Source organism: Triticum dicoccoides, chromosome 2B (assembly GCF_002162155.2).
Source record: "Triticum dicoccoides isolate Atlit2015 ecotype Zavitan chromosome 2B, WEW_v2.0, whole genome shotgun sequence".
In the NCBI taxonomy this organism is placed as follows: Eukaryota; Viridiplantae; Streptophyta; class Magnoliopsida; order Poales; family Poaceae; genus Triticum; species Triticum dicoccoides.
In genome coordinates this window covers 413,103,390-413,115,112 of record NC_041383.1, presented here as the reverse complement: position 1 = coordinate 413,115,112, position 11,723 = coordinate 413,103,390, and the positions used below count along the sequence as shown (strand labels likewise).

General features: G+C 43.5%; 1 protein-coding gene across 1 annotated transcript; it reads right to left on the bottom strand.

Annotated features, from left to right (window-relative positions):
* Positions 1–5,504: 5,504 nt before the first annotated feature.
* On the bottom strand, positions 5,505–8,193 carry LOC119363960 (CASP-like protein 2A1). The gene is made up of 3 exons (XM_037629343.1): positions 7,725–8,193; positions 7,484–7,601; positions 5,505–6,111 (listed from the first exon to the last, which is right to left on the bottom strand). Exons 1-3 carry the CDS (start codon positions 7,952–7,954, stop codon positions 5,836–5,838), a joined length of 624 nt encoding a protein of 207 aa, XP_037485240.1. The 5' UTR covers positions 7,955–8,193; the 3' UTR covers positions 5,505–5,835.
* Positions 8,194–11,723: the final 3,530 nt, after the last annotated feature.

Sequence of the window (11,723 nt, the reverse complement as noted above, 5' to 3'; positions counted from 1 at the left end):
AACCACAATACATGTGTGAATACATAGACCACAATATGTCCCTAGTGAGCCTCTACTTGACTAGCTCATTGATCAATAGATGGTTGTGGTTTCCTGACCATGGACATTGGATGTCGTTGATAACGGATCACATCATTAGGAGAATGATGTGATGGACAAGACCCAATCCTAAGCATAGCACAAGATCGTGTAGTTCGTTTGCTAGAGCTTTTCTAGTGTCAAGTATCATTTCCTTAGACCATGACATTGTGCAACTCCCGGATACCGTAGGAATGCTTTGGGTGTATCAAACGTCACAACGTAACTGGGTGACTATAAAGGTGCACTACAGGTATCTCCGAAAGTGTCTGTTGGGTTGGCACAAATCGAGACTGGGATTTGTCACTCCGTATGACAGAGAGGTATCTCTGGGCCCACTCGGTAATGCATCATGATAATGAGCTCAATGTGACTAAGGAGTTAGTCACGGGATCATGTGTTACGGAACGAGTAAAGAGACTTGCCGGTAACGAGATTGAACAAGGTATAGGGATACCGATGATCGAATCTCAGGCAAGTAACATATGATGGACAAAGAGAATTGTATACGGGATTGATTGAATCCCCGACATCGTGGTTCATCCGATGAGATCATCGATGAACATGTGGGAGCCAATATGGGTATCCAGATCCCGCTATTGGTTATTTGCCGGAGAGATGTCTCGGTCATGTCTGCATGGTTCCCAAACCCGTAGGATCTACACACTTAAGGTTCGGTGACGCTAGAATTGTTATGGGAAATTGTATGTGGTTACTGAAAGTTGTTCGAAGTCCCAGATGAGATCCCGGACGTCATGAGGAGTTCTGGAATGGTCTAGAGGTAAAGATTTATATATGGGAAGTCCTATTTTGGCCACCGGAAAATGTTCAGGATTTTTTGGTATTGTACCGGGAAGTTTCTAGAAGGTTCTAGAGTGGGGCCCACCTGCATGGGGGGCACATGAACGTGGGTAGGGAAAGGCCCCACACTCCTGGTCAAGGCGCACCAAGATCCCCTGTTAGAAGGAATAAGATCATATCCCGAAGGGATAAGATCAAGATCCCTAAAAAGGGGGGATAACAATCGGTGGGGAAGGGAAAGGATGGGATTTCTTTCCTTCCACCTTTGCCAACTCCCCGATGGACTTGGAGGGCAAGAAACCAGCCCCTCCACCCCTATATATAGTGGGGAGGTGCATGGGAGCTTCACTCCTAGCCCCTGGCGCAGCCCTCCCCCCTGCTACACCTCCTCCTCCTCCATAGTGCTTGGCGAAGCCCTACCGGAGAACTACGAGCTCCACCACCACCACGTCGTCGTGTTGCCGGATTTCTCCCTCAAATTCTCCTCCCCCTTGCTGGATCAAGAAGGAGGAGACTTCCCCGAGGTGTGTGCGAATGATTTGTATAGTTGTTTCTCCTAGCTTTGTCTTTGTGTCTACATGTGTGTGTGTGTGTGTGTGTGTGTGTTATTCTTCTGTAGATAGAGCAAATCACACGGCTTATCAATCCTCTGTGTTATTATTGGTCTACGCACACATTTCTGGTTAAGGACCTGTTTGCCGCGTGTCACACACATCTTGTTCAGTTGAATTGTTTCTGTTGTCTTGGACCATCGCAAACAGTTCATGCGAGTGAATTGTATGCCCTCCATCGCACACACCTTGATTTGGCTGACCATTTCTATTGTGTTGCCTAATCAAACACAGTTCATCCAAGTGAAATGTATGTCGTATATCGCACTCACCCTCATTTGGCTGCCCGTTTCCGTTGTTCTGCCTCATCACAAATAGTTCATCCGAGTGAACTGTATGTCGTATATCGCACACACCTTCATCTGGCTGCCCATTTCTGTTGTTCCGCCTCATCACAAACAGTTTATTAGAGTGAATTGTATGTTGCATATCGCACATGCCTTCATCTGGTTGCCCATTTCTGTTGTTCTGCCTCATCACAAATAGTTCATTGAACTGAACCATTTGCCACGCATCGCACATGCAACTAAAATCCAAACCATGTTCGATGTATCCGCCATTGCAAACATTTTGCATCTTTTTTGATGGGGTTTTTACATCACTTGTTTGCGATTAATGCATCGCACACAGTTTCGTCGAAGGGTATTTGATCGTAGTGTCGCGTTAGCAGCATCCTGCAGTAGTGCCACCTCCTACTTGAAGACCACATCATCTAGATCTTCCTCCCTCAACTCAAGTTAATTCATTATGGCCTCTACCTCGGTCACAGCTGCACCAGATCCCGACGCCTGATCATCCATGGTTGTTCCCAATCATGAGAAAAGGTCACCTGGATGTTTGAAACCCCAGATGATCAGGACCCGGTAGCGATCCAAGGGTCATCCCTTGATCAATCCAAACTGAACCACCAAGGGATAACTGGTGAGAGGGAAGAAGATCTTTACGATGATGGAATCACTGCCGAGCCGTCTATTCCTCTGCAGGCCAAAACATGTATGAAACTCACTACATCTCACAAAACTTGTAGTTGGGCCGACACACTTGACGCGGGAGTTAAATGCACATAACCACCACTTTCGTGTCACGACTTGAGGAAAACCACCACTTTACGTTTTGCGACATTTTGCACCGAACCAAAAATTTGATAGTAGCAAAAAATACTGAGAAAAAACTTGAGCTTGTTTTGACGTGGCCGATCGCGAGCAAGCGGGCAACGGTGATGGTGTAGCGCTGACGACCATCCTTTTTTCAGCGCTCGGGGCGAAGCTGTTGGTTCGTGCCGGCGCATTCTCTCATTTATGTTTACTGGGTTGGATTGGTTCGCAAACTGGCCAGCGTATTCGCTCTGCTCGTTTGATTCTTCTAAAAAAACCAAGCGATCGTTCAATCGATTGACTGCGCAGGTTTCGTTTCTCTAGAAAACCACAGTCTCCACACACACTACATTCATTCACCCTCCTTGCACAGATAACCACCACTCCACCAACCTCTCCATGGACTCCTCTCCATCCAACTTCCCTCTTTCACAAAAACCAAAGAAAACCTCTATCATGTCATGCATTTTGGCCTCGGATGGGACCAGGCTCTGCAGAGATCTTCGACAACGACAACACCAAGCTCTACTACACGCCCGAGGTGAGCACCTGGTATCGCAGCATTGCAATCCTGAAGAATCATACGCACATGGTGAGGGCCTACGCCACGCATGAGGAGAGGTCAAGACTACTAGACCTCCGCCGCCCACTCATCGAGAACTTGGTCTGGGCGATGGAGCAGGCCAGGAATTCCCTGGATACATTCCAGCGATCATGCCGGTACATGTACTAGAATCGCGACCAACTCCGCGTGGACTACGAGCTCGATTGGGTGGTGCTAGTGCTGCCCATCGCTCTGATGGAGATGGAGTCTCCGCAGATGCAGCAACAGGTGGAGCAGCAGCATATGGAGGTGGAGGTTGGCACAAGCACCAGGAGGAATAAGAAGCAGCTCCGCGTCATGGGGCCAGTTCGTCGGTCACTCCGTCTTCTGAAGCTGCAGCAAGAGTGAGTTTGATGCAACACCTAGGTCTTAGTTAGTTTCTGCATGAAGATCTGAACCAATACATGGGTACAGTTAGTTTGTGAACTTAATAGTTTTCTTGTGTCTAAAAAACTATGTGTGCTTTCTATCTGAATGGTGCTATGATATCTATCTATCTAGAGAACTCATATATCTATAATATCTATCTATTTATCTGAATGTTTGTGCTCATATTATCTAACTGATATTGCTCATATTATCCATTATAAATGACAAACTTTGGTGCTCATATTATCTAAGTCTCAAACTTTGGCGCTCTAGGTTTCAATGCAAAGAACAGGTCTAGACTTTCTTCAGTCAGCTTACTACGGAACTATAGGTTGTGCTCTGAGTGTCAATGCAAAGATAAAATGTTATGAAACATAGAATTCTTCTATTTTGTAGTATAGTTTGATTAAATAAAATATGAACATTGCAAGTCTGAATATTGCAAGTTCTCTCCTAGTTAGGTACACTTGCTGCCTTTAATCAACACAACTTTGAAACAATTTTGAACATTAAATTAAGCACACCTACTAACACTTCGCAAGAGTCAAATCACTTAAAACCATGTACAATGATTCACTCCTTCTGTGGTTAACTTGTCCACTGCATCACTAAACTCAAATTTAACTCATGTACGCACCGCACAACACCCTGCAAATTTTAGCAGTGGCATTTAGTGTCAGATGCCTTCAATGCACAAGGATAATTCAAATTCAAACTACATCTATCAATTAGTAAAGAAACTAACCCTAGAATAATTGACCATTTGAAGGCACATAGTTAGGTGAGTAGTCCAGACTGAAACTCTGTTTCAGAGCCCTAAAATTCAGTAAAAAAGGACAGGTTTCAGTTAATTCAGAGTCATAAAATTCAGTCAAACATGACATGAATATTCAGTTAATTCAGAGTCCTAAAATTTAGTCAAACAGGACATGAACATTCAGTCACAAATAACAACAGCAAGATTCAATTAACTAGGTAAAGCAACGAAATTTGCTAGAATTCCAAAAAAACCTAGTTTTAAAATCTGGAACCCTAGATTCCACCAACGAAATTTGCTAATAGAGAGAGGCAGGCAGCTCACCTAGGGGCTCGACCACCACCGTGCGAGCGTCGGCGACATCTGTCACCGCCGGTAGTGGCGAGATGAAATACTCTGAAATGAATATGATGTGGCCGCAACAATCTTTCTCTTCGCCGCGGGTGCCCCCTGCCATGCTGTCCAGCCACGGTGACCGGCTTTGTCCACCATGCCTTGTCCCCACCACTCCCTCGCTGATGGATCCGCGGCCACCACCACCGCCATGCCCGTGAGAGAGAGAGGAGAGGGAGAGAGGAAGGGAGGGGAGTGAGGAAGCGTTCGGGTTTGGTCAGCCCAGTCGCAATCGCTTTGGACAGAGTCGTTACCGACGCGCCGTCACCGTTGTCGGACAGCAAGGGATCAGACAAGGGCTCGGTGTTTTTTGTCATTGTCAAATTTTTGGTTCGGGGCAAAATATCACGAAACGTAGAGTGGTGGTTTTGTGCATTTAACTCCTCAACGCAGCCTTGTCATCTGGCGTATGCAGGTTCCAAAAAAGATTTTATACCCTCAGTTCCGTACTTATTTTGTGTAACACTCCCTCTTTTGACAAAGAAGATGTTCTGGATATAGACTATATATATGAACTAAAATGAGTTGAGTGAACAAACACACGGATAAAAAAAGTTAGAACATCTTATATCTCATACTCCCTCCGTTCCTAAATATAAGTTTTTTTAGACATTTTAAATGGTTTAGACATTTCAAATAGACTACAAAGATATATGTAGACATATTTTAGAGGATAGATTCACTCATTTTATTTCGTATGTAGTCATTTGTTGGAATCTCTAAAAATACTTATATTTAAGAACGGAGGGAGTATTTGTGAACGAAAAGAGTATTGATTTTGCTTTGCTTCAAGCACCTTACAAGCAACTGAACTCCTTAAATTAGGAAGCTCATCGTAGTTACATAGATCACTTGGGTGCCTGCAACGGAACTAGGTTCGCATTTTTGGAACGCATCAATGAATCCACCACAGCCTCACAGCAGAAGATTCAAAGCTAGTACGGTATATATAGAATAAAGTAAAAAGAAGAGAGGCAGATGCACTATATGTAGCTTGAAATTAACTATGAGCCCTTACAGATTATTTCGTTCGCCTACACACACAGCGATACTACTACGTACGTACGTGTTTTGAGTTTTGACCCGTCATCGAGTAGCCAAGGCACAGCAGCTAGGGATCCTCTCGGCTCAGCGCGGGAAGGCAGCGATCTCGACGCCCTTGTTGCCGAGCGAGGGCATGGGTGCGTCGTAGGCGCTGAAGAGGCGGTAGGACGAGATGAGGGAGAGGAGGATGTAGCAGACGACGGAGCCGAAGGTGATGGCCACCGACGTCCGGGCCTGCCTGCAGAAGCCGCCGAACACGCCGCACGCCTCGCTCCACGTCACCTCCTTGTCGCCGTTGTACGCCAGGTAGAGTAGCTCTGCCGACGCCGCGCCGGCCGCCAGGATCAGGTACGTGAACACCTGCATCCATTCACGCATCTTGCGGGTTAATTAACATGAATAAATGGCCAACTGTTTCCCGTCACTGTGCAAGTTCTACAGTACAGGAGAGCTAGGATCTGGTGGTCGAAGTCGTTTGAATTGAGGGTGGACAAATCGATACCAATACTGACAGATAAAATTATGTCCGGGGCAAACATTTCTGTTTCTATTACGGTCTACTTTCTCTGATGTATAAACACTCACTCCAACTATCTTATACGGAGTATGATCTTTATATGAAAATCTATAGAGATACTGAGCTCCCTCAAATTGAAGCATTCTGGTGCTTCGAGGATTGTCGGGTCACTAGGGCCCCACACGTAAGTGTGTGTTGTTTAGTTTTTTCCACCTTTTAATTCATGAGCACTTATTAAAAATTAATTTTAAAACACAAACATATCTTAAAATTCTTAAATTTTGTTAATATTGATTAAATTTGTGGATATTTTTAAAGCTCACGGTCATTTAAAGTTTGTGAACATTTTTTAAATTTGATTTTTTTATATTGCGAATATTTTTGAAACCATGAATATATTTTAAATTCATGAATGTTTCTAAAATTCATGGTTTTTAAAAGTTATAATATCTTTAAAGTTCCTTAAACATTATTTAATTTAACTGACCGTCTCAAATAAAAAAAAGTTAGGTGATTTTTTGTGAGATAGCAGTGGACTTAACGGAAAAAACTAAACAAGCGAGAGGAACAGGGAGCCTAAGCTGAGCGGGCAAGAGATTCATGTACTGACCCATATGTGCGTCACAGTAACGATTCCATGGGTTTAGCGTGAAATAAAAACTCCCAAGAGGCTCAGACAATGGCCACCGGACTAACACCGAGGCCAAAATGTGCAAAGAATTCTGAACTACGCATCAAATAACTCATCTCTTCTCTTAAAAAAAAACTCCAACAACAACCCTACATGATATACAAAAAAAAACACCACCAATAAAAAATTAAAACACAAAGCCAACACTGATAAAATAGAAAACTAATCTATAGATATAAAAAAGTTAATTTCACAAGTGAAGAACGGCGAGGCGAAGCGCGCGTTAGCCTCTAGTTAGTGGATGACTCCTCCAGCAGGTGTTCTAAAGCGGTTAGTTAGCTGGAACAAATCAAAAGTCTTACAAATAATTCTAGTCATAAAACCTACTGATATATATCCTCTGCTCTCCAAACTGCATACTCATGGATTTTGTACACGCATGGAGTAACAAAATCGGAAAATTGACTGAATTTTAGCTGTGCTACATAAAAAGGCTCATAATTATCATAACTAGGCTGCAAAATATTGTTCTAATTAATAAGTACAGTAGTTGTGAAGGCAGAGGAGAGGAACCAGTGAATAACCTGATCTAGGAGGAAGACGATCCAGGAGCGGGACAGGGTCGCCGGCCGCGGCACGGCAGTGTAGAACGCGGAGACCAGGGAGTAGGCCGCGCACAGCCCGTTGGCATAAACCAGGTACCTTCGATTTTGTGCCAAAAAACCACAGGGACATGAATTGGTGAGGGAGCACGGCAAAGAGGGGAAATTGCGGAGCTAATGAACTCCAGGGACGGAGGAGTCAAGATGCGAGGGAGCAACGTACTTGAATCCGCCGAGGTCGGAGTAGGAGACGGTGCCGTACTCGTTGGTCTGCGTGTCGCGGAGCATGACGGCCATGGCGGCGACGCAGAGCCCCAGAGGCGCGGCGCGCAGCAGCGTCTCCAACGGACGGACACGCGCCTCCGTGGCTGACAGGTCCCCTGCGATCAGCCCGTCCTCTCCTCCGCCGGTCGCCGGCGCCGAAATCACCTTCTCGTCCGCCATCTTCGACATCTCGACCAGCAGTCAGGGGCCAAAAACCAGCGTCGACGAAGAAAAGAGCTCGACTTCCTCTCACTCCCGGTCCCGGTCCCTCTCCTCTGCTTGCTTGCTTGCTTGCTTGAAAGAAAGGGGATCGGGACGAGGGGAGGCGCGCATTTAAGGCGTGGAGCTGGGGAGGTTAGTTGGAGCGCAGCGCGGTGGCTTGAATGCGCGAGTTAATGGCGCGGTGGCAGTGCCGTATGGGCGAGCAGAGGGCAGTGACGAGTCGACTGGTCGGCAGCTGCGTGTTGCGTCGCGTTTGCGAATTCGCGTTACTCCCTCTGCCTTGGTGTACGCTCGCGGCGGCCGCGTGTGCCACATGCGTCCCGCGACCGGCACTCTTATCCAGTGGTACTCACACACGCATGGGGTGTTCAAAACATGTTGGTTTTGTACTACTCCAAATTTGTGACATTGACCCATATCTATCATACTCTCTCCGTTCGGATTTATTAGGCCTAAAGACAACTTCTCTTAGACCAAGACATATAGTTAACTCTTCCATTTCACTCCCAATGCACTCTCTCACATGCATGCAGTCAATCAAAAAACACGCATGAAGTGTATTAATTTCTCAGTCATGGCACCAACAACAATGACTTTCAATGCAACCAATGAAATGGTTGCATGCATGCACCTTTCCAAAACGAGGCCTTATAAAAAGGGACATGCTTGTGATGCTGAGAGGCCTAATAAACCCCGACGGAGGGAGTACTGTACAATTCAATTTTGAAGAAAAAATTAAGAAGCAAAAATATAGAGAAATCTAATATTGACATGGATATGTATATTAAGGCAAATCTTTGGGACGTGGAGTATTTGCTCACGAGCTCAAATGCTTTCTGATGAACAGTAAAATTGAAAAAAATGGTAAACAAAAAAAATGGTAAACTTTGACAAATATTTTGCATGCTTGCAAAATTTCAGCACGGAATGTCATTCGTGGAAATCATGGCAAAAAAACAAAATCGATGTTCCAAAAATGCTTAGTTTCAAAAACATTTTGAAGTGCTGATTTTTCTTTGCCACGCCTTCCACGAATGTCATTTCATGCTCAAATTTGACAAGTATACAAAACATTTGTCAAAGATTACAAAAAAAAACAGAATTATTTGAATTATTTACTATTTTTTTGATTTTACTGTTTATCATGGAGCATTTGAATTAAGTATTTCTCGTGATCAGAATAGGACTTCCGAAAATGCATGGCCCAATTTGAATTAAGTATTGAATTTCCCTTTTGTTTCTCGAGTTGTGCATAAAATGGGTAAAACTTGAATTTAAAGTCTTACAAGATACTTCTCTGTCCTACAATATAAGACATTTTTGCAAGCTTAGGGAGTACAGGATACAAAATTGGACTGAAAGTGTAATTTGTTTTCGAAACTGATGTGCACACGAAATAGTGTGCACGACCATGGCACGATGGCCCTGTGGCAACCCGTTTGAGTACAGTGAATTACCATTGTATTCAGATGGACGGCCGCACATGCTAGCCCAGAAAATCAATCTGGCGCGTGTTTTTACAATTCACGGGTAACAGTGTACAAATCATTCGATAAAAGAGTGCTTTATTGATCTACAAAACTTTACAACATCGACTTATTAGGCTCCAAGTCTCAACAATGTGTTGAGGTTGGAACGGTCAAATTAGTCATAGTGACTATTTCATATATGAGTGTAGCAGAAACTCTATCTACGATAGCATGGTCCTAGCACGGCTTCACTACACAGAAATCTGACTGGGTTTCTCTTCTAGTGTTGCGTCAACTCCCTTTTCTTACTTGTGGGAACCATCTTCATACCTGACCACGTTAAAAGCCATGAGTACATTGAATGAACTCGCAAGCCAAAACCTCATAAAACCACCCCAAGCAGCACTCGAATTACTCAAGCATGAAATTGCTCAAATACCAACAATCATCCAAAATAACTTGACACGAACTACTATCAAGTTTAACTGCTTAAGTAAAAACAGTACTACGACTATACAACTTAACTAGTAAATAACTATCTCAACTATGATAAGCTTAAAGTCTATCCCCAAACATGATCACTACTAGACTAAAGTATATCTACCAATGTGATCATTCTACGCTCTGATTACCAGCTTAAGGTGATCACTACTACACTAAAGTCGTTTCCAAAAGGGTGACCACTTAGTCTAAAGTTATTCCTCCAATACTTCCAGTTTTATTACTACTAGGATTTACCTTGTTATCTTACCGATCATCTTCAACTTTGAACTTACTAGCTCAAAATTATACTCCCAAACTATGACCACTTCTAAGCTAAAGGCTTTCCACCAAATGTGATCCATATTATGGCTGAGTAAACATCTATAAGAATAACAATGCAACAACAATAAGAAAACAATGTAAACAACAAATAGTTCATGGCGGTGGCGCAGGAAGGCAACGCTATTGCTGCAAGAGCATTCGGTTGGCCAGGCGGTATGAGGCGACAATGGTTTTGAAGGAGCTGGGCAACGTATGTGCACGACATGGGGCAGATGTCAGCCAGCGGATGTACAACGCGATGGTGATGTTGGGCAGTGGCCATGGTGGCCCAGGAGCGCTGAGGCATGCAGGGGCAAGGTCGGGTTGCGTTGGGGAAGAAAGGGGAAGGGAGTGGCAGCAGACGGTGGCAAAGGTCGGCTAACGGTGGAGGGGGCTCGCTCACTGGATAAGGGCGCTAGCACACGATCGAGAGAGAAGGGAGGAGGTGCACTAGCTTAGGGTAGGTCTAATCGGGCCAGCTAGGTTGTTATATAAGGGTTAGGCTGGCCGCTGGGACGTGATAACTGATGGGCGTTGCCGGATATGTTGTGCTCAGCACTTGCAAGTTATCCATCTCTCATGGGCTAGCCTAACTGAATTAAATGGGTTTTAACTAAAAGTGATTAGTCAACTTGTGATAAAATCATGAAATTTTTTGTGTAGCTCCCAAATTCTATATACCTAAGAGAGTGAGCCCCACTAATTTATTTATCTCGACATGCAAGCATGCTACATGACCATAAAATTGTGAATGAGGTAAAGTGCAAGCATGCAACATCACCATAAAATTACGAATGGGGTAAAGTCCACCTCAATATGCAACCATGCATGAAAAAAGACCCATCCACCACATGCAACCATGCATGAAAAAAGACCCATCCACCACATGCAACCATGCATGGTAAATATTTTTCATTCAATTATTCTACTTTATATTTAATACATATTTTACAACTATATATAATTAAAATATAATAAGTCCTATTTTTTAAAGTCATATGTTATTAATCTAAATATTTATTTCACATAATCAAATCTCATTAAAATATATTGCAAGTCCCGCAGCAACGTGCGGATAAGGCCCACCACTATATGCAGTCGTGCATGAAAAAAGATCCACCACAATATTCAACCATGCAAGGGAAAATGTTTTCCATTCAGTTATTCTACTTATATTCAATAAATATAGTTACAACTATACATAATCAAATTCAATAAGTCATATGGATTTTATGTTTTGGATGCCAACCCAAATTTACATCAACCAATTCCAGCTACAACGCGCCGGGTATCTATAGAAGTCTATGGCAAAGTTTCAAGTGAAGACTAGAGGTAGAACATCAAAAAGGAAATAACCTAGTAAATTACTAATGAATAGTAAAATGGTAAAATATCTTAGGTTTTAGGGTTTAAATCAAATCAAATTTGACTTCTTTTAAACCGTAAAATTGTGTGTGTGTGTT